A 24,447-nucleotide genomic window follows, 5' to 3' on the forward strand; every position below is an offset into this window, starting at 1 on the left:
GTAAATACCTATTTCTTAAAAAAAAAAATTTGTTCGAAGTACCAAATTTAGGTACTTTATTTTTATTTTATGCTTAAGCAAAAAAAAAATTGAGATCCTAAGTTAAAACATCTAAAAATGCTAACTTCAATTGGACAGTATAGTGAATTTTTTTCATTTTTCAGTAAGGAAGACGATAGTACTATTTTTTTTGTAATAAAGTGAAAAAAAATTGTAAAACAAGTTGTAATAAGAAAATATTAAAATAAAAAAAATCATTCTAACAATAATATCAACAGTAATTTTTCAATAAAAAAAAACTGCTAAGAGAGAAAAGTTGTGTTTTTCCCATTCTCTACAAGATAGCGTTTTTAAAAAATTAAAATTTTCAATACTTTTTCGATTCTCAAGCGTCGAACGAGTTATAGAGTTGGGGACTCTTAATTGTAGATCTTTAATAATAATAATCATTTGAAAAAAAAATTGTAAAAGAAAAAATAAAGCTTTACGCATTTTGTGAAGAAATTTGTTACTAAAAAAAAGTAAATCTTCTGTGTTCTTTGAAAACTTTTATTGTTGATTTTTATCCCCTATAAAAAAAATAATTAAGGCCAGGTCCAAGTGAGGCAGCGCCATCTACATTGATACTAAAATTTTGGAAAATTTTCAACAGCCTTTTCTTGAAAACAAGATGGTAAAATGCTTTTTCCTTTATGGATAATTGATTATTGGCAAGATATACACCAGCTAAAACTTTTTTTGAGTTAAAATAATAAAAAAAAATTTCATGTCAATAAATTAAATATGAGCACTTTTTTTTACAAAAACTGTAACAGTATTTTCTCAGAAATTACAATCAAAAATGCAATTTCCATTTGGAAAATTAATAAACGCTAAAAAATACACGACCTAAGATTTACCTATCACGAAAATAACAAAAAAAAGTATTTTAACATAACATATTTTACTCATTATGACAGTCGTTTGGCAGGTTATATATGTCACCAGACGTTTCGCAGTTTTGCCGAAAGGAGGAGATTGGCGCTGTTGCTAACCACCTGAAATACATAATCTACCAAAGGGCTGTCACAATCAGTAAAGCAGTATCAATATATTAAATATTTAATAAAATTTTTTTTTTGTTATTTTCATGATTGGTAAATCTTAGGTCGTGTATTTTTTAGCGTTTATTAATTTTCCAAATGGAAATTGCATTTTTGATTGTAATTTCTGAGAAAGTACTGTTACAGTTTTTGTGAAAAAAGTGCTCATATTTAATTTATTGACGGGTCAATCCATTATATTTCGACTGAAGTGGTCGCTGACTAATTTTTAAAAATTATAATACTTTGCAGGAATGATTTTGAAGTTATCAAGATCACGAAATGAAAAGAATTTTATTAAAATTTTAATTATTTATTGCAAAATATGACTTTAAAGTATATGAGGTGCTGAAAACTGTCAATTTTTTAGCCATTAGAAAATATGCAAAAATACGTAGAATTTACCATAAAAATAAAAAATTTTTTTTGTAATTTACTAAGAATGAATAAATTTATCATTATCAATTGATGTAATTATTTAAATATGTGAAATAATATATAAAATATGATTTTCAAGTTCGCCTGTCAAATAACCTAAATTTGCAAATTTCATCTATTAAATGTGAGAAAGAGAAGTCATTAAATTGAAAAAAACCTTACCAAATATAAAGTACCTGTGACTAACTTTTAGTTTTTCTTAGCACTTTTTTCCTTTTTTCTTCATAAATGTGAAATAAAAAGCAATAAAAATTGGCATTTTGCTTATTTTCACTATTTTCAAATTTAAATAACTTTCTTGGAGAAAACTGAAAAATTACAAAACTTGGGCAATATCTAATTGATCACTAAATACACACACTGGAAAAAAATTCGCTTTGGTCCCGAAGATACTTTTTGAGATAATTAAGTTTAAATTTTTCACAATTTTTATAAGGTTAATGCATGTGATTTTTATAAAATTGAAGTTAGTTCAAAATATTTAACCAATAAAACCTAACTTCGTCCTTAAAAAACTACATGTATTAACCTGATAAAAATTGTGAAAAGTTTAAACTTAATTATCTCAAAAAGTATCTTCGGGACCAAAGCGAATTTTTTTCCAGTGTGTGTATTTAGTGATCAATTAGATATGGCCCAAGTATTGTAATTTTTCAGTTTTCTCCAAGAAAGTTATTTACATTTGAAAATAGTGAAAATAAGCAAAGTGACAATTTTTATTGCTTTTTATTTCACATTTATGAAGAAAAAAGGAAAAAAGTGCTAAGAAAAACTAAAAGTTAGTCACAGGTACTTTATATTTGGTAAGGTTTTTTTCAATTTAATGACTTCTCTTTCTCACATTTAATAGATGAAATTTGCAAATTTAGGTTATTTGACAGGCGAACTTGAAAATCATATTTTATATATTATTTCACATATTTAAATAATTACATCAATTGATAATGATAAATTTATTCATTCTTAGTAAATTACAAAAAAAATTTTTTATTTTTATGGTAAATTCTACGTATTTTTGCATATTTTCTAATGGCTAAAAAATTGACAGTTTTCAGCACCTCATATACTTTAAAGTCATATTTTGCAATAAATAATTAAAATTTTATTAAAATTCTTTTCATTTCGTGATCTTGATAACTTCAAAATCATTCCTGCAAAGTATTATAATTTTTAAAAATTAGTCAGCGACCACTTCATTCGAAATATAATGGATTGACCCTGACATGAAATTTTTTTTTATTATTTTAACTCAAAAAAAGTTTTAGCTGGTGTATATCTTGCCAATAATCAATTATCCATAAAGGAAAAAGCATTTTACCATCTTGTTTTCAAGAAAAGGCTGTTGAAAATTTTCCAAAATTTTAGTTTCAATGTAGATGGCGCTGCCTCACTTGGACCTGGCCTTAATCCTCTCCCACTCAATGGTGAAAATAAAAAAAAAATGCAACAAAAATTGGCTTTAACATTTTATTTAATGTTTCTCATCACTCAATTACATAAATTAAACTGAGTTAAAAATAAAGTTAATTCACATTTTTCAACTATGTATGGCTGTAGAAACATACACTTATGCAAACTGAAAATAATAAATTTGCAAATTCGTAATAAAAAAATACTCAAAAAAAAAAAAAATTATACAGCATCAGAATGGTATGTAAAACACTTTATATATATATATGAAAATCTGCGCATATTTTTTCAAATTATACAAAATATTCTTAAATGATATTAAGAGAAAAAAAATTACATATATCCAAAAATTTGATTCTTAAATTTATATCGAAAATTATACGCCGAAGAAAAAAAAGGAAATCTATGTACATAGTTATTTTTCTAACACATTATTTCGAGTTTTAAACTTATTCTACAAAAAAAAAAAATCATAGTAAACATAGGTACCTACTTTACAATTAAATTTACCTGATGATTTTTCGAATACTGTACATACTTGCTTAAAATGATTTCATAACATAAAAATTTTAGAAGCGATTAAATGATTCCTTGCATTTTTCTCTTTTAAACTTATATCTCTCGTCTATTCTTACTAAACTAAAAAAGAAACATTAGTTTGTGTAAAAAAAAGAAGCAACGCCATTTTTCTAAAATGAAAAATTCAAAATCTTCCTCTATAGATACAAATATCAAATTGTTTATCAGATGCGCATATATAAAATTGAAAATGAAAAAAGAAAAAAAAAATTTTTTACGTATCAGATAATTCTTGATAACGAGCGTACATCATTTTCTTAACACAATCCTTGTACGTGTCACCAGGCAATGCATTGTAGGAAGAACTCTTTGCTCCCAATCCAGCAGTAGGTACTCGACGTTCTGTTTCAATAATACTTGTTCTCCCTTGATTTGTTTTACCCAATCCCATTCCCTCGCTCCAACCCATTTTTTGCAATAATTTATTGCCAACATTATCCGAGCCAATTCCAGCGCGCGTTGGCTCCTCATAAGAAACACTAATCTCTTCTACTCTTGTTTTAAGAAATTTCTCCTTCAATTTATTTGGTTGCGGTGGTTCAGGTTCACCATATTTTGCCCTTCTCTCTTTTGCGCGATCTCGATATTTATTATTTCTTTGTTGTGGATCATTTGGATCTAAACCACGTACCTTGTACCATTGCTCAAGATTTTGTTTATGAAGATCTGATAATTGTTGATGTCGCACCAAACCTTCTTTACTGGGAAATTGACGTTTACAAAGTAAGCATGCAATTTTAATCCAATCAGTGTGCTGTTTATCTTCTTGTTGAACATCTTCTATTTCTTCTTCGGTGTCACTACCACCACCATAAGCGGCAACAAGTCCATTATTTTTTGCTTGCTCCTCTTCATCAAGATAAACTGTTGATAGTGCTTTCTTTTCTAATATTGCATAACCAGCGTCAGCAGCACCGCTACCGGAACCTTGTTGACCATCTGGTCCAACATACTCTGAACTCCAATTACTTTTTGCATTTTCTTTCTTTTGATTCAATGTTTTCGCCCAACGTTCCATGTCCTTTGCTATTTTCTTTGCTACTTTCACTTTATCTTGCTTAGTTTCCTTTTTTTTACTCTCATCATCTTTTAGTGCATCTTGTGATGCATTTAAATTTGTTGTTGGCTCTGCTCCAATGACAACAGTCGATGGAGTTACAGCTGGTCCAATTTGAGTAGGTGATGTCTGTAAATTTATGAAATTTTATTCCATTAAGGAGGAATCGGTCACACAATAAAAAATGTTAAAAATTTTTGAAAATTTAAGAACTGTTATAATTTTAGTATATAACAAGAATGCAAAATTTCAGAATTTTTCACTAAATAATTTAGAAGTTACAAAATTGCTAATTTAACATTCTTTCTTATTGGAGGAACTGTAAGTTATTTCTTTAGAAGTAACATAAAATAATAAATGGGTCATTCCATTTTATTTTCACCTATAGTCGTTGCGGCCTATTTTTAGAAAAATTTGGTAATTTGTATTAATGACTTTTAATATCCGTACAATTCATTTTTGACAATTATTTTATGAAATTTTCTTTTATTAGCGTTGAAATTTAGTTTTTAAATTGAGTTGCACGGAAAATAGGTTAGTTTGACAACTTTGGAAATTTTATAAAAAAGAACGAAAATAATTTAGTTAGTAAATTTTATTTCGTTGATATTTGTTGAAAATAGTCTAATTTACCAATGTTAATTGATAATTTTGTAAAAAAAAAAGGCCAAAATACTATGTGAAAATTAATATCCAAACTTACCTGTAAAATGTCAAAATTTGTCACTTTTTATTTATATTTTCCCAGAAAGTTTATAAATGGGTCAGTCCACTGACTTTCGTCTAATAGTGGTTGCGACCAAATTTTAAAAAAATCTAGTTTTAATATATGTGAAACTCGATGATTCCCTGAGTTCATTAATCATAATATTATGGTAAAAATTTTATTCCCTTTAAAAATATTAAATATCAAAAGTAGGAGGTTCACAATGTGATTTTGTAACCTTAAATTTTTCAATTTTTTTAAAAACGCTATTATTAAAAAACTATTAAAAATTAGATGTTGGAACTCACCAAAAACATAAATCACTTTATTCTGCACAGAGGAATGAAAGAATTATTGCAAAAATTTATTATTTTTGAATGATATACGATTTTAAAAAGAATTTTATTTAAATATTCTCAAGATTTTTATTTACTTATAACTTTTTTGTCGGTGCTCCGAAAAAATTGAGGTTTTGCACATAGATTTTTAATAATATTCTTTACCTTTTATTAAAATCTTACCAAGGTGTTTTGCTTCGTTTTGGAGATATTAATTTTCAAAATTTTTTATTTAAAAAGGTTAATTAAAAGACTTGAAGTTAAATAACCAAATTCAAACTGCTCCATTTTTTATAAAAATATATTAAAATGTAGCGATTTGAAATTGGTCAGTTAACTTCAAGTCTTTTAATTAACCTTTTTAAATAAAAAATTTTGAAAATTAATATCTCCAAAACGAAGCAAAACACCTTCGTAAGATTTTAATAGAAGGTAAAGAATATTATAAAAAATCTTTGTGCGAAACCTCAATTTTTTCGGAGCACCGACAAAAAAGTTATAAGTAAATAAAAATCTTGAGAATATTTAAATAAAATTTTTTTTAAAATCGTATATCATCCAAAAATAATAAATTTTTGCAATAATTCTTTCGTTCCTCTGTGCAGAATAAAGTGATTTATGTTTTTGGTAAGTTCCAACATCAAATTTTTAATAGTTTTTTAATAATAGCGTTTATAAAAAAATTGAAAATTTAAGGTTACAAAATCACATTGTGAACCTCCTACTTTTGATATTTAATATTTTTAAAGGGAATAAAATTTTTACCATAATATTATGGTTAATGAACTCAGGGAATTACAGGTAAGTTTGAATATTAATTTTCACGTAGTATTTTGGCCTTTTTCACACAATTATGAATTAACATTGGTAAATTAGACTATTTCAAACAAATATGAATGAAAAAAAATTTACTAACTGAATTATTTCTGTTCTTTTTTATAAAATTTCCAAAGCTGTCAAACTAACCTATTTTCCGTTCAACTCAATTTAAAAACTAAATTTCAACGTAAATAAAAAAAAATTTCCGTCAAAAATGAATTGTACGGATATTAAAAGTCATTAATACAAAATACCAAATTTTTCTAAAAGTAGGCCGCAACGACTATAGGTGAAATAAAATGGAATGATCCAAAAATATAAATGTCAACTTTTTTTGGAACAAAATGTCAAATTAAAATTTTAAAAATTAGTGGAAATAAAAAAATCAAATTTTACCTTAGCTGGTAGATATTGCATCGAATCAGCGTCCCAATAAAGAAACTGTTGTGTATGACTATTGTAGTAATATTGTGAATTAGGATCGTAATACAATCCTGTACTTGGATCATAGTAATATCCTGAAGATTCATCATAGTGATACGTACTGATATCGGGAACAGCTAGAAAAAAAGTCTTCCATTATTCCAAACTGTTACAAAAATTTGATGAGATAAAAAAAAGAAGATAAATTTATTACCACATTGTACTCAACAATAATTGTAATATAGAGATAAAAATTTCACTCTCTAGGTACATGTGTACTCAAAACTTATTATTTCAGGGTGTCCAGTAGTTATTGAAAAAAAAAAAAAAAATTCAAAACTTTTCATAATCCAAAATAATTTTTTTCAATATCCACTTTCGTTGAAGAAATTATGAAAATATTTTTTATTTACAATAAAATAAGCTTTGTTTCTTTGTTTATCTCAATAAATATTTAAGATGAATAAATAGATATAAAAGTAAAAACAATTTTATTTTATTTTAAAATTAAAAAAAAATTAGAATAAATATTTTTAAAAAATGTTTTAAAAAACGAAAATTTAAGAAAATATAAAGTCGAAAAAATTGAAAAAAAACAGAAATGTAAAACATTTAAGGGTTCTAAAAAAATTAGAATTAATGGTAAATTTTTTATGATAAATCTATATTAAGAATCCGATTGTAAGTATGTAACACATTCTTTTTTTAGTAAATTTCACATTTGTAATTTACAGGACATTATTTTAATTAAATTTAATTAGTTAATAAGTATTTTACTTTAAATAATTAATGTTATTAGATATTAAATCCATTTTATTAATTTCTTAATAAGAATAATTCTATAACTAGAAATTTAAAAAAAAAAAAATTCTCACAACAATTCAATTTTAGAGTTTTTATTTGGAACTTCTTTAAATAATTGAATTTTTAAAGAAATATTAATATTATTAAAAAATAATTGAACTTTGGAAGAGTTATATAGTTGAAATTTGTAGAAAAATAACTAAATTTCAAATGATTTTGTGAAATTTCGGACAATAATTTAATTTTACACTAATTGAAAATACTTTAATTTCAGATAACATTTTTTAAAAGTAATTGAATTTCCAAAAAAAATTTACAATTTAAATTTTTGAAATTACAAAATTCAACTTCAAGAGATTTTTAATTGCAATTTTTGTTGATGAAGAATTTATAAGAAATTACAAACAAAAATTGAATTTCAAAAGTTGTAATTGAAAAATGCTTTTAAATAATTGAATTTTTGAAGAATATTATAAAAATCATTTAAAATCATTAAATTTTGGAAGATTTAAAGTTGATATTTTTTGAAAATAATTGAATTCAAGTGATTTTGAATTGAAAGTTTTTGGTGATTTCTGTTGCTGAAAAATTTATTAAAAATTGAAAAAAAAAATTGAATTTAAAATCTTTTAATTGAAAAATTCTTTCAGATAATTGAATTTTCAAATAATATTATAAAAATCGATGAAAAAATAATTGAATTTCGTAAGAGTTAGAATTACAATTAATAAATTTCAAAAAGTTTTAGATGGAAAATTTTAAAAATAATTAAATTTGAAAAGGTTTTAAATTGAAATTTTTGGTAATTGAGGGTCCCGATCAAAGAACTGATTATAACTTTTTCAAACTTAAAATCGTTGGCCCCTGAACCAAAAAAAAAAAAAAAAACTTTTGAATTTCAGTTTTCTGCAAGTATTTATTTTTATAAAGAATATATGAAAATACCTGACAGAAAAATGAGTTTCTAGTATTTACTATATTGAATTTACAGGCCAGTGATTTTTAGTCTAAAAAATTTTGTAAAAAAAAAAAAATGTCAAAAATAGTGGAAAAAAGTCATATTATCGAAAAAAAATCGTATAATCCGTGGCCTAAATTCTTAAACAAATTTTTTTTTTGTCATTATTTTAATAATAAATTTTGAGTTTTTAAAAAGGACAGCAGTGCTGTTGAAACGTTAAGAATAGTAGTATTTATTTTTTGACTTGAATTGATTGATAAATTTTTACCTCTTTTTTTTTATTGTGCCAAGCGACAAATTAATAATTGATTAATTATTTCAAAAAACAATTAATTTTCAAAAAATTTTTTTTCATATAATATTAATTTGATATTGTTATACAATACTCACAATAAGTTTTGCCATCTGTAGAAGGAACTCTTCCAGATGTTGAACTACTACTAGAGGCAGCGGCGGTTGACGATCTACTCTTCATCTCATCGGAATCGCCCAATTTTCTCGATGCTTGAAGCTGTTGAATTGCCGATTGTGCAACAGCCGCCGCAGCATTAACACGATCAGTTTGACTCATTGAAGGTAATGTAATCGCACTGCCCTGTGTTATTTGATTTTGATAATATTGCGTGTAATATTGAAGAAAATGTGCCTTTTGCGCTGGTGTTTTTGCATATAAATTTGCACTATACTCAGCAAGTTTAGCCACATCGTCCAATGTATAACTCTGATTTTGTGTATCACTTGGTTTCCAAAGACTCGCACTATTCACCTGATGAAGTTTACAATAAGTAATTTCAACATTCCTTCCGTCGACGACCAATCCCTGTTTTGTTAGTGCCGTATGAAGATACATTGCATCCACAACATTCGCCATTTCCAAATAACAAACACCTCGCGATGTATTTGTGAGTGTATCTCTTCCAATACGAATACTACGTATTGGCATTGATGAAAGATTTGTCATTGCTTGAAGAACTGAATCTTCGGTCGTCAGGACGTCTAGACCACGAAGGAGAACAGTATTTGTTGGATGAGAACTTATTTCATCGCTTCCTTCGCCGCCTTCTTCACTTTCGGCTCGCGATGCCGAACACTTGAAGCATGTCTCTCGACGTTTAAAATTGTGAGCTCCACACTGTAAATTAATATTAATATTAATCATTTTTTCCAAAAAGTGAAATCTTCTAAAATTATTTGAAATAAATTTTTATTAAATTTTTGTTTGCGTTAAATCCCATTATCAGTTAAAATTTCTAATTTCCTAATTTCTTTCTACTCTTTTTGATGGACTAAATTTTCAAATATTCACCTTTATGTTCAAAAAAAAAAAACAACAATATTTCCCTCTAATTATTGTTAGAAATAAAAAAAATTACTTTATTCAAAATTTTTATATGTACTTTCTGATTTTTTATTTATTTATTTTAATAAACGGGCAAGAAAAGAAAGAAAAACCGAATTAACGCACAAAAAAAAACTAATTTAGTTAAATTAAATTTTTGATAAATAGAAATTTGAAATTTAAATCGATTAATTCGGATGATTTGAAAAATTGAAACAAATTATTTAAAATTTGAACAAATTGTAATTCGAATATTTTGAAAATTAAATCAAATAAAATTTGAATAAATTAAAATTCATATAGTTTAAAACTGAAATTAATTAAAAATTTGACGTCAGTGAAGTTTACAACGTGTATGATTAACGATTTAGAAGAGAAAATATTTTTCTATGCAAATTATAATAATTTTTTGTCTAAACAAATTTTTATAACATTTCTCGATCAACAATTTTTAAATGAAATAAATTTGAAGGCAAAAAAATTTATTATTTTCCGGATGAAATATATATATATATTTTTTTTTTCAATCGTTGTTCATAAACATTGTGAACTTCACCGAGGTAAAACTTGGATAAATTGAAATTTCGTTAATTATTTTAAGTTTCGATCGATTAAATTTGCATTTGATTAAAATTAAAAAATTTGTTTTGACCAATAGAAATTAAAATTTATTGAAAATTGAAGCAATTTTAATTAATAAATACTTTAACTAATTTAAATTTTGATTTATTGAAATTTGTACTAAATAATTTTTAAATCGAAATTTTTTTTTTTTTTTTTGATAAATCCAAGGTTGAATCATTGAATTATTTAAAGAAAAGATAATTTGTAATTTTGTATTTTGTAAAATAATATAAGTTCAGGAATGTTAATTTTTTTTCTTTAAATATAAAATAAATTATTTTTCAACATTCCTGAGCTTAAAATAATGTTTTTACATTGTAAATTTAATTATTTTTCAAATATTATATCAAAAATTTCCATAACATTTCCCTATGAAATGTTAAATGTTTCCCTAAAATTTTATTTTAATATTTTCCAACTGAAACTTACTTTAACGCAATGCCAATCTTGCGTATTCTTCGTAGGTGGCTTATCCACATGACCGTCTTTTGGTATACTGTACTGCATGAGTGCACGATATTGATCTTGAAGCATCAGCACTCCCTGAAACAGATGATTTCAGTGTTATCCTGTCCAGTGTCATTCTTAATTTCTAATTTTTTTCCCATACTCTTGCATCTCGATGAGGAATTTATAGTTTTTTTTTTTTCTACTTCATTAGCTTTCTGCTCAAAACGAACAGTAAAGCAAATGTAAATGAAAAACCACAACCCCATAGAAATTTCAATAAATTATGAATGTAAACAAATTTATGAATTCTTTTTCTATTTTTATTTAAATGTTTTTTTTTTTTTTATATCAAAATTTCATATGCAAACTCAAGAAAAAGAAAAATTCAATCCCCGCAAAGTTTTATTATTTTTTACTATTACAAACTAAATACGATATAAATTTGATGACAAAAGTTGTAGAGCAATTTTTTTTTTAAAGCGTATAATGAAAAATGCATGACAATAGGATGGTTCAATATTTTTCTAATAATTATTCAATAATTTTTACAATCTTTTTTTTTCTTGAAAAATATATAACAAATCGAACGAGTGGAATATTTTTGACAAATAAATAGATTTATTTATTCAATTGTTAAAATCATGTTATGTTTTTATAACATTTTTCAGGGTGGCCGTTGAATTTCATTTTCAAAATTCCCCGACTTTTTCATGACTAACAAATTTTTTAATTTTTTTCATTTATTTTTGTTTTCTTTCAATAAAAATTCCCTGATTTTTAAAGATTTTTTTATAAAATTCAAAGCGCGCATGATTATTTCATAAAAATAATAATTAGTGAAAATGTTGAATTTAAAGAAATTTTATTACATATAATTATTTTTTAGACGAATTTTCATGATTCGAATTGGCCTTTAACATAAGTAATTTTTCTTTTAAATGAATTTTTACTTAACAAAATTTTTAGATACCAAACTTTTATTTGGCAGAATTTTTATTTTACTGAATTTCTTTTTATCCAAATTTTTATTTTAAAAAATTCTAATTTAATCGAATTTTAATTTAGCATAATTCTCATTCAACAGAATTTAAAATGATACGAATTTTTAAGTGTCAAAATTTCTAATTCACTGAATTTTCATTTGCACGAATTCTTATTTGATATAATTTTTAAAACGACCAAACTTCATTGAAAATATATATTCATACAAAAAACATAACCTAAAAAAAAGATTTTGGCGCAATTTTAAAAATTGTCCAATCAAAAATTATCTAGAAAATTGTAATTGGTCAATTATTAATTTCGTGTTTAAATATTTTTCTAGGTTATACTTTTGTTCGGACATTTTTAATTTCGGTCAAATGAAAATTCAGCATTTTTATAAATTCTATCAAATAACAATTATAAATAATTACATGAAATAGAATTCTTTAAATGTGATAATGCAATCCTAAAATTTTCTCTAGCGGCCATCCTCAAATTTTTATAGTAAAATAAAATATAATTCACTCTTTCGTTTTTCAATTAGGAAAATTAAATTTAATGAATTTTGTACAATTGAACCAGCCTATCAGGGTAATTTGACTTTTTTTTCAAAAAAAAAAAAAAAAAAAAAATGTATGTTTGCAATAAAAATAGCAAAAAAAAAAAAAAATTTTCTAATTAAATAGGAGATTTAAGGGGTCTACCCACTTTAGACGCACTAAAATGAAGTCTGTTTTCAAGAATTTTTCTGATTGGTTTATATTATACATATAAGTTGTTAGACTAAAGAAATACACTCCCGAAATACATGAAAAAATGTTTGTTATTTGTTTTTGTAAATTTTATATGCATAAAAATGGTAGTTGAAAAAAAAATCCCTCCAAAAAGATGGTTCCACGCTCTTCATGAAATCTCTGACATGGATTGTCCGAAACCAAAAAATCAAAATGTTTTAGATTCAATGTGGTAATAGCTATTGCGCATATTAAGGGATTTTGTATTTTTGCAAAATTGACAAAATGGCGGACATTTTACGAAAAATTAAAGAAAACCGTGTGTTAGTTTTTTTCCAAAAATGTCCGCCATTTTGTCAATTTTGCAAAAATAAAAAATCCCTTAATATGCGCAATAGCTATTACCACACTGAATCTAAAACATTTTGATTTTTTGGTTTCGGACAATCCATGTCAGAGATTTCATGAAGAGCGTGGAACCATGTTTTTTGGAAGGTTTTTTTTTTAACTACCATTTTCATGCATATAAAATTTACAAAAACAAATAACAAATATTTTTTCATGTATTTCGAGAGTGTATTTCTTTAGTCTAACAACTTATACACAGTTTTCTTGTGTGTATCAAATTGATACAAGAATTAAGATCAACTCATGTAACGTTTTGAATCGATATAAGGTATCAAATTCATCAATCATTTTCAAGAAATGATCCAGAATATGAGATCATTTTTTGATACCTGAATTGGTATCAAAGTATAACTGTCATGGCTGGCATGCTCTTATTGACAAGTTTATTAATTAATTTATTAACTGCACTGAATATTAAGGTATTAAAAAAACTTTTATTATGAATTTTAAGAAAGAGAGAAGCGAAAACTTAGAAATTGCGAGCAGTTAAATAAGAAAAAATTTATTTCGAAATAAAACGAAATAAACTAACCTTTATTTATATTTATCACATAAGATTTAAGTTAAGTTCACAATCACAACACTTGAAAATTTTTAATTATTTTTATGGTTCAAATAATTATCAATAATTTATTTATTATAAATGAACAAAATTTAAGAAATGCACGCTTGATAAATATTTCTAATGCGTTGTCAATTATTGCAATTAATAATTTCCTATTACACAATATCATAATCGACATATATAACATTTGTAAACAAACAGGGTTGGGAAACAAATGCCCAAAATATTTTTGTCCAAAGCAGAGTTGGGTAGGATTGAAATTATGTCCAACAATAATTTTCAGAAAGTGTATGCGTTTTCCAAATTCTCGATATGAGTGCTCAGTTATCACAAAAAGGTTCTCAACCTGTTTATAAAAGTATAGTTTAGTTGCATTGATTGAAACTCATATCGAGAATTTGGAAAACGCATACTTCAAAACGTTGCATTCCAAAATGATACCATCAAGTTTACAGATATGTCAATATTTATAACATAAACCAATCAGAAAAATTCTTGAAAACAGCCTTCATTTTAGCGCGTCTAAAGTGGGTAGACCCCTTAAAAATAAAGAAATTGAGTTAAAAAATTAAAAAAAATATATTGAAAAATGTGTGCGGGGATTTGAATATATATATATATATATTAATGAATAATTATAGGAATGATATATATTGAAGTAGCCTTTTAATTAGGTGAACAGCCATGGCCATTGTGAAGGGCCAGTGGGCTGCGTTACCGTGCCCATGCCGCCACGGGGCGTTGTTGGCACGCGTGCAACGCATCGGTTGGGTATCTGGATTGAACTTCTTTCTACCTGTTTCATCTCCATCCAACGTGCGGCCTCCTGAGTCGCGTTAAACTCGACGAAAGCGAAACCTCGCGAAGCACCTATACAGAGCAAATACACACATATCCAAAGTTAATCCACGTTTTTTGCCTGGGTAGACTCTTAGAGGGCAGGCAATCACAGCACCAACCATTGACAGATTCAGTTTCGAACGAAGCGTTCCTTCTTTTCGGCACTTGTTTTTTCTTTCCCGTTAATCCTATTTGCTTTGCAGTAACTAAACTACTATCCACGTTTTAGAAAAAACTTTTCGATTGTACTTTTTCATTTTAATTCACATTCGTTTCAAAAACTAACTTTTATTTATTATTTTATCCATTGGCAACTCTATTCCCGAATTGAAATTTAAAAACAATTTGTATTCCCTTAATGTTCTTTTTGACTTTAATCTCTTAATAGTTACAATATATACTAACAAAATACTAATAAAAAATTCTCATGGAATACAAATTGATAAACTTACCCTGTACTGTAAAACTTACCTGAAAAACAACGTATGTTTTACGATACGTATGTTTATAAAAGTACAGGATCAGTTATTATTTTTCTTTTTCAAATTTATCTCGAGCAAAATGAAAATACTTAAAAGAGAAATAATAAACGGTAAAAATGATGCCGATGAAAAAAAGAACAATTTTTCTATTGGAGAGATATTGATAATTTTATAAATTGGAGATAATTACCTGTGTCCTTTTTCCTGATTAGCCTGATGTCCTTGGGCATGAGACCACAATTGAGGATGTCTTGCCGCACCTGTGATACACACATTCAAGTATAATAATAATACAAAGACTTTCCATAAAGCAAACTCACGCCTGGCCTCAAATAAACAATTATTGGGGCCATTATGCTGAACAACCTACGTCATTTTCAGTAATATGTTGAGCGAGACCACGAATCATAATGGTGTTATTAGGCGATTGTGATTTGTAGTGAACACCCTCCAATGATGATCCATAGGCACGATGATCATGCTCATAGTCAGTATTATTTTCACGACCATGCTCATCATCACCACCGCCTCGATCACGATCTCGATCATCTCTTTTACCCCTTCGATCTCTTTCTCTATCGCGTTCTCTGTCTCTACGTGAACGTTCACGATCACGATCCCTGTCACGATCGCGATCACGTTCCCTTTCAATTGAATCGCGTTCCCTTTGCCGTGTATATCTATCATCTCTGTCTCTATAGCTACGATCACGATCCTCTCGACTTCTGTCGCGTCGATCACGTGAACGTTCACGTTCACGGTCTCTATCGCGACTACGATGACTCCTATAATCTGGACTATTATTACGATGATCGCGATCTCTGTGATCAATGTCACGATGCTCTATATAATCGGGCGAACGATTATTTCCATAATCATTATTGCGATAATCATTATAATCTGATGAATTATGAGTTCTTCTCTCTGGACCGTAACCTGGTTCCCAGGGATCAATATTGTTCCCGTACATGTTGCTTTATAATCATATGTCACGAAACCTGTCAAAAAAAAAAAAAGAAATACAAATTAATAATTTGTATCATTTTTAATCTTTTTTTACAATAGGGTTAATGTATCAATTACTGCTGATGCCTCAATTACTGCGATTTCTAAAAAAATTAGTAAAATTTACTAATTGAGAACATAAAACTATTTCAAAATGACTTTAAAAATTATTCCAAATATAATATTTCATATTATATCCACTAAAGATGCATATTTCGACTATTGTCAAATTAGTTATTCAAGTGTCAATTGAATCTATCACAGTAAATAGAGCTTGCGTATATTCTTCTCATGCCGCTAATACTGTGGTTTATCCAGTCAACCTAACCTCTAAATCAACGATTTTAGCGCTGCAGTAATTGGTGCACACAATGTGCAGTAATTCATGCAAACCTGCAGTAATACTAGCATATGCCATTTTTAAAAAAGGTAATATTTTTAATAACAGTACAAAAATAATATGACTTCAAAAACTTCTTATCGGACATAGTAAAAGTAGTAAAAAAAACTGAAAAGAATGGTGTATATTTAAGGGTATGTGGGCAAAGGACGTTTTTTTGTTGTTTGAAACTTACTCTGAAATAAAAAATGATTTTAGGTTAAAATTTTGGAGAAATGATTTTCTTTGGTACAAGTAATCTCGCTGTTCTACTCATTTACCATAAGTGCGATTCCAGTTGAGATTTTGACTTTTTCGGAGTAGGTTAACCGATTGCAATGAAACTTTGGAATTTTGTTATATATAGTAAGACTAATCTTTAACGTAATTTGCAGCTTAAAATATTTGTTAGTTTACGAGATTTGCAATAATAACAAATAATTTTAAACTGCTATATCTTCCGTTCTAATAATCGGATTGAGGTCTACTTTTTTTTAAAATGTCAAGGAAAATGAGAGGAATCTCTTTTAGAACAATTTTTTATAATTTTACAACTAAAAAAATTATTAAATAATAATTGAATAAATTTCAAGTGACGAGGCGCATGATTTTTTCCAAAAATTAAAAAGTTCTAAATTTTAATTGATCGAATTACTTAAAGTCGATATTTTATTTGGTCGAAATTCTAAAAGAACGACAGTTATGAAAGTCGACATTTTATTTAGACGATATTTCATTTGACCAAAATTCTAAATGATCGATATTTAAAGTGGTCGACATTTTATTTGGTAGATATTTTGTTTATTCGAAATTCTAAATGATCAATATATAAAGTGGTCAACAATTTATTTAGTCGATATTTTATTTGGTCGAAATTTTAAATGGTCGATAGTTAATATAGTCGATATTTTATTTGATTGAAAATCTAAATGCTCGATATTTAAAGTGGTCGACATTTTATTTAGACGATATTTTATTTGGTCGAAATTCTAAATGATCGACATTTAAAGTGGTCGAAATTTTATTAGTTCGATATTTTGTTTGGTCGATATTCTAAATGATCCACATTTAAAGTGGTCGATATTTTATTTGTTCGATATTCTAAATAATAGAAATTTAGAAGCATCGAATTTTATATCCATCGAAATTTAATTTGGTCGATATTTTAAAAGCTCGACATTTTTTTTAGCTATACGAGTTTCTTCTCTATGTTGTTATTATTATTATTTACATCAATAATTTCAAATTTCCCGCGAAATTTTTAATGTACTTTACCGACAAACTACATAGAAAGGAAACTCGTATAGCTAAAAAAGTGTCGAGCTTTTAAAATATCGACCAAATTAAATTTCGATGGATTTAAAATTCGATGCTTCTAAATTTCTATCATTTAGAATATCGAACAAATAAAATATCGACCACTTTAAATGTCGTTCATTTAAAATATCGACCAAACAAAATATCGAACTAATAAAATTTCGTCCACTTTAAATGTCGATCATTTAGAATTTCGACAAAATAAAATATCCTCTAAATAAAATGTCGACCACTTTAAATATCGACCATTTAGATTTTCGATCAAATAAAATATCGACCTTCATAAATGTCGGTTATTTAGAATTTCGATCGAATAAAAAATCGACTGAATAAAATGTCGACCTTCATAAATGTCTATCATTTTCAATTTCGATAAAATAAAATATTGACTTAATAAAATATCGGCCACTTTAAATATCGATCATTTAGAATTTAGAATAAATAAAATATCGACCAAATAAAATGTTGACCATTTTAAATATCGATCATTTAGAATTTCGTTCAAATAAAATATCGACTTAATGTAATTCGATCAATTAAATTTTCGACCTTTTTAATTTTTGGGAAAAATCATGCGCCTCCAAGCGACAATCTAAAATTCAATCACTTAAACGCTAAAATGATCTTACCAGTGTTTTCTTAAATGTTCCAAAGGAATCCAATTGTAAATGCAAGTTTAACTTATTTAATTTTAATAATTTACGAGTATAAACAATTGCGATTTATGCTATAGTTGACGTGCAGACGACATTGCGCACGCAGCATTTTCCTGTACCCAGCTGACCTGATTCGTGGACTAAATTGGCTACGTGAGAATGCTGCCTGCGCAATGTCGTCTGCACGTCAACTAGCAGAAATCGCAATTGTTTATACTCGTAAATTATTAAAATTAAATAAGTTAAACTTGTATTTACAATTGGATTCCTTTGGAACATTTAAGAAAACACTAGTAAGATCATTTTAGCGTTTAAGTGATTGAATTTTAGATTGTCGCTTAAAATTTATTCAATTATTATTTAATAATTTTTTTAGTTGTAAAATTATAAAAAATTGTTCTGAAAGAGATTTATTCCTCTCATTTTCCTTGATATTTAAAAAAAAAATAGACCTCAATCCGATTATTAGAACGGAAGATATAGCAGTTTAAAATTTTTTGTTATTATTGCAAATCTCGTAAACTAACAAATATTTTAAGCTGAAATTTACGTTAAAGATTAGTCTTACTATATATAACAAAATTCCAAAGTTTCATTACAATCGGTTAACCTACTCATAGTTCATTTCATAATTTTTAATTCGACACCACAAAAATTCCGGCAAGTCTAATTTTGGGGAATATTCATGCGTTCCAACAAATTTCTAAAAAAAAAAAAATTCTGACAACAATTCAATTTTAGAATTTATATTTGTAACTTTTTGAAATAATTGAATTTTTAAAATATACACATTTAAATATACATATAATATATATACATAATATAAGTGGGTGATTCTCTCAAAAAGAACAAATTATTTGTGCACAATTTTTGGACGAGGTTTTTGTTAAAAAATAATAACATTAATTTCAATTAATAAACATTCTCCTAGCCATACGATAAAATTCAACAAATTTTTATGGGATCACTAAAGAAAATTTCAAAAAAATGGCAAACAACTGAATAATTGAATGAAAACTAGTGTTAAAACTCCATTCCGTAACTCCATTCCGTAATATCAGTTTTTATTCAATATTTCAGTTATTTTACCTTTTTTTTAAATTTTCTTTAGTGGTCCGATTGAAAATTGTTAAATCCTAACGTACGGCTGACAGAATTTTAAATAATTTCAATTAATTTTCATATTTTTTAACAAAATATCTTAAAAGCGTAATTTGTCCTTTTTGAGAGAATCACCCAAATACACATTTTTTAAAATTAATTAAACTTCAAGTGATTTTTAATTTAAATTTTTGGTGATGAAGAATTTATTAGAAATTAGAGATAAATATTCAATTTCAAATGTTTTTAATTGAAAAATGCTTTCCGATAATTGGAGTTTTTGGAATAATATTATAAAAATCATTAAAAATAATTGAATTTTGGAAGAATTATAATTGAAATTATTAAATTTGAGAAAGTTTTAGATGGAAAATGTTAAAAATAATTAAATTTAAAAAGGTTCTAAATTGAATGTTTATTTGTCAAAATTTTTATTTAATCAAATTTTCATTTAATATAGGTAATAGCCATTTTCACGATTTTTTCATCAATTTTGAAAAATCATAATTTTTTAATATTTCTGAGTTAAAAAATCGTTTTTTAGAATTTAAATTTAAATTACTTTGAATAATTTATTATTAAAAATTTTGAAATTTGTAAGAATTTCTTTTTGTTATGGTCTTGCACATATTATTTATTTTTATATAGATGTTTTTTTCAATTATTTTTTTTTAATTTGAGTCCTACTTATTATTTATTTAAACAAATTTTTGCAGCACAAATTGTTACAAAAATTTTTTTTTTTTTTTTAAAAAAATAAATAGTAATAATAATAAACAGTAAATATAAAGAAATAATAATAATAATATAAAAAATAATAAAAATAGTATAATATAAAAAATATCAAAAGTGTCCATTATAACGAGAATAATATTTCTTTAGAGGTTATGTTGCCCATATTTCAAACTTTAATATTTTAATTAATTATAATTTAAATGTTCATCTTCATAGACAATTAAGTAAATTTTAATTTTAAAAAAACAATATTTTTTTTTATTTTCAAGAAAATGTTTTAAATAGTTGGAATTTGCATTAGCTCATTTTTTAATGCAAAATTTAAAATAGAAAAAAAAAGTAACTTGAATTTTATTTTTTTTTTATATATCTTTTTTAGCTCTTTAAAAAAAATTAAATTTAAATAATATTTTGCTTTATTTCAATAAATCTGTTGAGTATAGAAAAAATTTGATGAAATAAACTAAACATTTAATTGAATGGACTAAATGTGTGGTTCATTTAATTAAACATTTGTCTGGATGACAAAAAATTTGTTTTTTGATTAACATTAATTGGAAAAAAGAGAAAAATCAAGATTATAAATATTTTAGATAATATGTTTTTCGAAAAAAAGTCTAAAAGGGGCCAAATTATAATCCTTGTATCTTATCGTTATATTTCAATTTAAATTTTTGTTAAAAAGTAAAAAAAAATAGGAAAATGATAAAAAACAGATAATCACAGAATATAATTATTGTCGTTAAAAAAAATGTCATTCAACCTTGTAATCTGAAACTAGTCAAGTTTTTTTTTCTATCATAAAACGAAATCATAAAAAAACTGATGTCATTTTTAGCTGACTAACAACTAACTTATAATTATTGACTACAACATTTGTATTTATAGTCAAAGTTATAAAAATTAAATGTTACATTGTATTCGTAATACATTGCAAAAAAAAAATACATAAACGTTTGTTTAAATAAAGAAAAAAACATTATAAAAAATTAACATTTTCTAAAACGTCATTTCTTAAGAAAAAAAAAAATTAATAATTTAGCAATTATAAAAAAAAAGCTGACAACGAGAAATTTCTAGCGCGTGTAACCACGAACAATCAGCAAGACCAATTTATTGATCCTATATACGAAGCCACATTTTCGACACACGGATCACATTAGCGAAGCAGTAACGTAAAAAAAAAATGTCGACTTTTCCGAAGCCAATGACATTCACTAGATGAAATGATCACAAATTTAAATTTTCACTACACAATTAAATGCAAATAGTTTTAATCAATGAAATATTATTAAGCATAATAATAGGAAATAATAAAATAATATTTCTTTTTAAAAGAAAATCTGTTACCTCAGGGCACAATGGCACCAGGCGTCTTCTCCGACTATTCACAATTTTTTTTTTTTTTCTTATTCCGACTTTACTACGTTATCACCGCGAATAAAATAAACTTCACCAATGAATAACAATTGATTATTATAACACCATTAATTGATTCACTTTTACATGAAACTGAAAGAAAATTATTGAAATAATCACTGACATAAATTAGGTTTTCCTATACTCCTGTAAAATTACACACTTCTGCAAATGCAAAATGGCGCTTTGACCGCGTTCTGCTTTGGCGTGGCGGGATTTAAGGAGTGGGGAGTAAAACAGTGTTACCAACACTTATTTCTTAAAGGCGGACAATTTAAACATAAAAACGAAAATATTTAATGAAAATATGAAAATATTTTCATAAAATAAAACATTATTTTAGAAAAAATTTTTTTTTAAAGTAATTAATAATTTTTTTATTGTATATTATATGATTAGTGTATTTATATAGTTTTCTTTATTAGTTAAACTACTTGGATTACAAAATGCGCCTGATTGAGGGCAACTGTATATGCACGAAAATACTAAAATTCCATATCACAAGGAAATGTCTATACTGCTTTTCAGTATTATATTTACTTCATTAAATATTATACATATGGCAATAGTTATGATATAATTTTGTCTAACTATTGTTCTTATTAATATTCTATATAATTATTATATTATTTAACAAATATTTTAATAGAATTTTAATTTTATGAAATATTTTATGTGTGGGCGAGTGTGCATGGCGGATTGCCAAACAAATCATAAAAAAAGTGGGGAAAAAAAATCAAACGAGGGAAAAATGACAGGATGAGTTCTATTGGTTTAGACAGATTTCCATCTAATTGGACATAAACAATTTCCTGGGTAAATAGGAAAATTTATCTTTCACAGGATATGATACAATATCTCAGAAATATTCTTAGTAATTCATTAAAAAGAGCCTACTTATTAGACATTTATAATAATGTATAGTTTAAATCTAAAGTGAAATTGGATAATATTAATAAGATTTAAAATAATGATATAATTAATTTCAATTTATAATCATATTCTATACATAATATATAGAAAATTCAAGTTTTCATTGTTAAAATAAAACTGATATTATTCGTGTTTTTATTTTATATAATTATTTCTTTTTATTATTATTTTAATTAAATTATTATTTTTGATGCACTCTGAAAAAAGGGACCTGAAAAGTAAAAAATTATAGGTTATGTTTTGAAATTTAATAATAACTGATTTTGATTTTACATAAATAAAAAAAAAAAACTTTATACTTTTAATCAATGGTAAAACTGTCGTAAACATAAATTAAAATTCGTTTGCTTCTAAGGTACGTGGGGCATTCCACGTGAAATTTTCACTTATAACATTTTTTTTCGAAAAATATATATATGGGTCATTCCACGTGAAATTTTCAATTATAACATTTTTTTTCGAAAAATATATATGGGTCATTCCATGTGAGATTTACACCAAAAATTTTTTTTTCACTAACATTTTTTTTTTCTTTTGAAAAATATATGTGGGGCATTCCGAGTAGAATTTTCACAGAAAATTTTTTTTTGACTAAAATTTTTTTTTTTTTTTGAAAAATAAATTTGGGTCATTTCACATAAAATTTTCACTGAACATTTTTTTCTTTTGACAAATATACAGTTTTTTTGAAAAAATATATATACATTTATATAAATTAGTGGGAAAAATTATTTTTATTTTTAATGTAAAAACACTTTAAAATGACATTCAGTTCCGGATACAGAAATATATATATATTAATGTGATAAATTTGAATTTTTATTTTTATAAAACAAACTTGCAGAATTTACAAATGAAAACGCTTGTTACAATTCATAAACATATTTTGAACAATGTAAACAAAATTTTTCTGCAAACATATATGTAATAAAATAGTTGAATAACAGAGGCATTTTAATAAATAGTGCTGAGTTTAGAAATAGAAAATAAAGCACATACGTATAACTAAAGTGAATATGAAATTGTATAAAATTCTGTTATTTCTAATTCATATATATACCTCAAACGTAATTTTAAAATAAAAATTATAATATTTAAAAATCCAAAGACATTATTATAAATTAATTAATTCACATTTTAGTACTTTTACATTTATTTCAAAATATATATTAATGAAAAATAATTATAAATATATTTCTATTAATTACTTCAGACAATTTACAAACTTTGAATAATTTTTTGAATAATTTTTTTTAGTTTTTTAATAAAACAGATAATATTAAAAATTTATTTATTATTTATAATTCTTTAAATTGATAATAGTTAGCATAGTATTTTAAGATAGACTAAACTTGAAAATTTTCCAAAATATATAGTTTAAAATTTTTTAAGTTATACAAAGAAATATTTTTAAATATTTTAAAAATCTAAATTCATGAAATACTCTCCAAAATTTATTTCTATGTACATTTTTGAATTTATTCATATATATGCAATTAAATCATTTAAGGGGCAAAATTCTTAAAAATATCCGAATTAAAAATTTTAATTTATTGAATTTAATGTCCAAACTTTTCCAAAATTTTGGAAAAATTTTAACTGAATTAGATAAACTTCAAATTTTTGATAATTATTAGTAATTATTATTACAATTATTATTAATTATTATACAATACTCTTACTAACAAAATGGTAATCACAACAAATCGTTTTTCTCAGTAATAATTTATCTCTGATACAGTTATGAGAAATTCTAAAGTATCTTTTTGTTTTATTTCTTGAATAAAATCTTCTATTGGTTTTGAAGGTAACATTTTAATTCCATCATTTATTGTAAAATAATTTTTTTCCCAATTTGG

The 24,447-nt window shown here is 25.3% G+C and overlaps 1 protein-coding gene across 1 annotated transcript; it reads right to left on the reverse strand.

The window, feature by feature from the left end:
- Positions 1–2,973: 2,973 nt before the first annotated feature.
- Positions 2,974–21,858, reverse strand: LOC127283716 (RNA-binding protein 5-like). Its single transcript, XM_051308747.1, has 8 exons — positions 21,587–21,858; positions 15,414–16,041; positions 15,234–15,303; positions 14,518–14,591; positions 11,010–11,123; positions 9,008–9,749; positions 6,826–6,989; positions 2,974–4,695 (listed from the first exon to the last, which is right to left on the reverse strand). The coding sequence occupies exons 2-8, from the start codon at positions 16,011–16,013 to the stop codon at positions 3,724–3,726; spliced, it is 2,736 nt and encodes a 911-aa protein (XP_051164704.1). The 5' UTR covers positions 16,014–16,041; positions 21,587–21,858; the 3' UTR covers positions 2,974–3,723.
- Positions 21,859–24,447: the final 2,589 nt, after the last annotated feature.

This window comes from Leptopilina boulardi, unplaced genomic scaffold (genome assembly GCF_019393585.1).
Source record: "Leptopilina boulardi isolate dan_hultmark-lab unplaced genomic scaffold, ZJU_Lbou_2.1 LbouV2_310, whole genome shotgun sequence".
In the NCBI taxonomy this organism is placed as follows: domain Eukaryota; kingdom Metazoa; phylum Arthropoda; class Insecta; order Hymenoptera; family Figitidae; genus Leptopilina; species Leptopilina boulardi.

Excerpts from the sequence above, each read along its gene's own strand:
- LOC127283716 (XM_051308747.1), bottom strand. The coding sequence starts at position 16,013 with ATGTACGGGAACAATATTGATCCCTGGGAACCAGGTTACGGTCCAGAG. Across the intron at positions 11,124-14,517 it reads GTTGGATGGAGATGAAACAG|GGAGTGCTGATGCTTCAAGA; the intron begins GTAGAAAGAAGT and ends CATCTGTTTCAG. Across the intron at positions 6,990-9,007 it reads TACAGATGGCAAAACTTATT|CTGTTCCCGATATCAGTACG; the intron begins GTGAGTATTGTA and ends CTTTTTTTCTAG.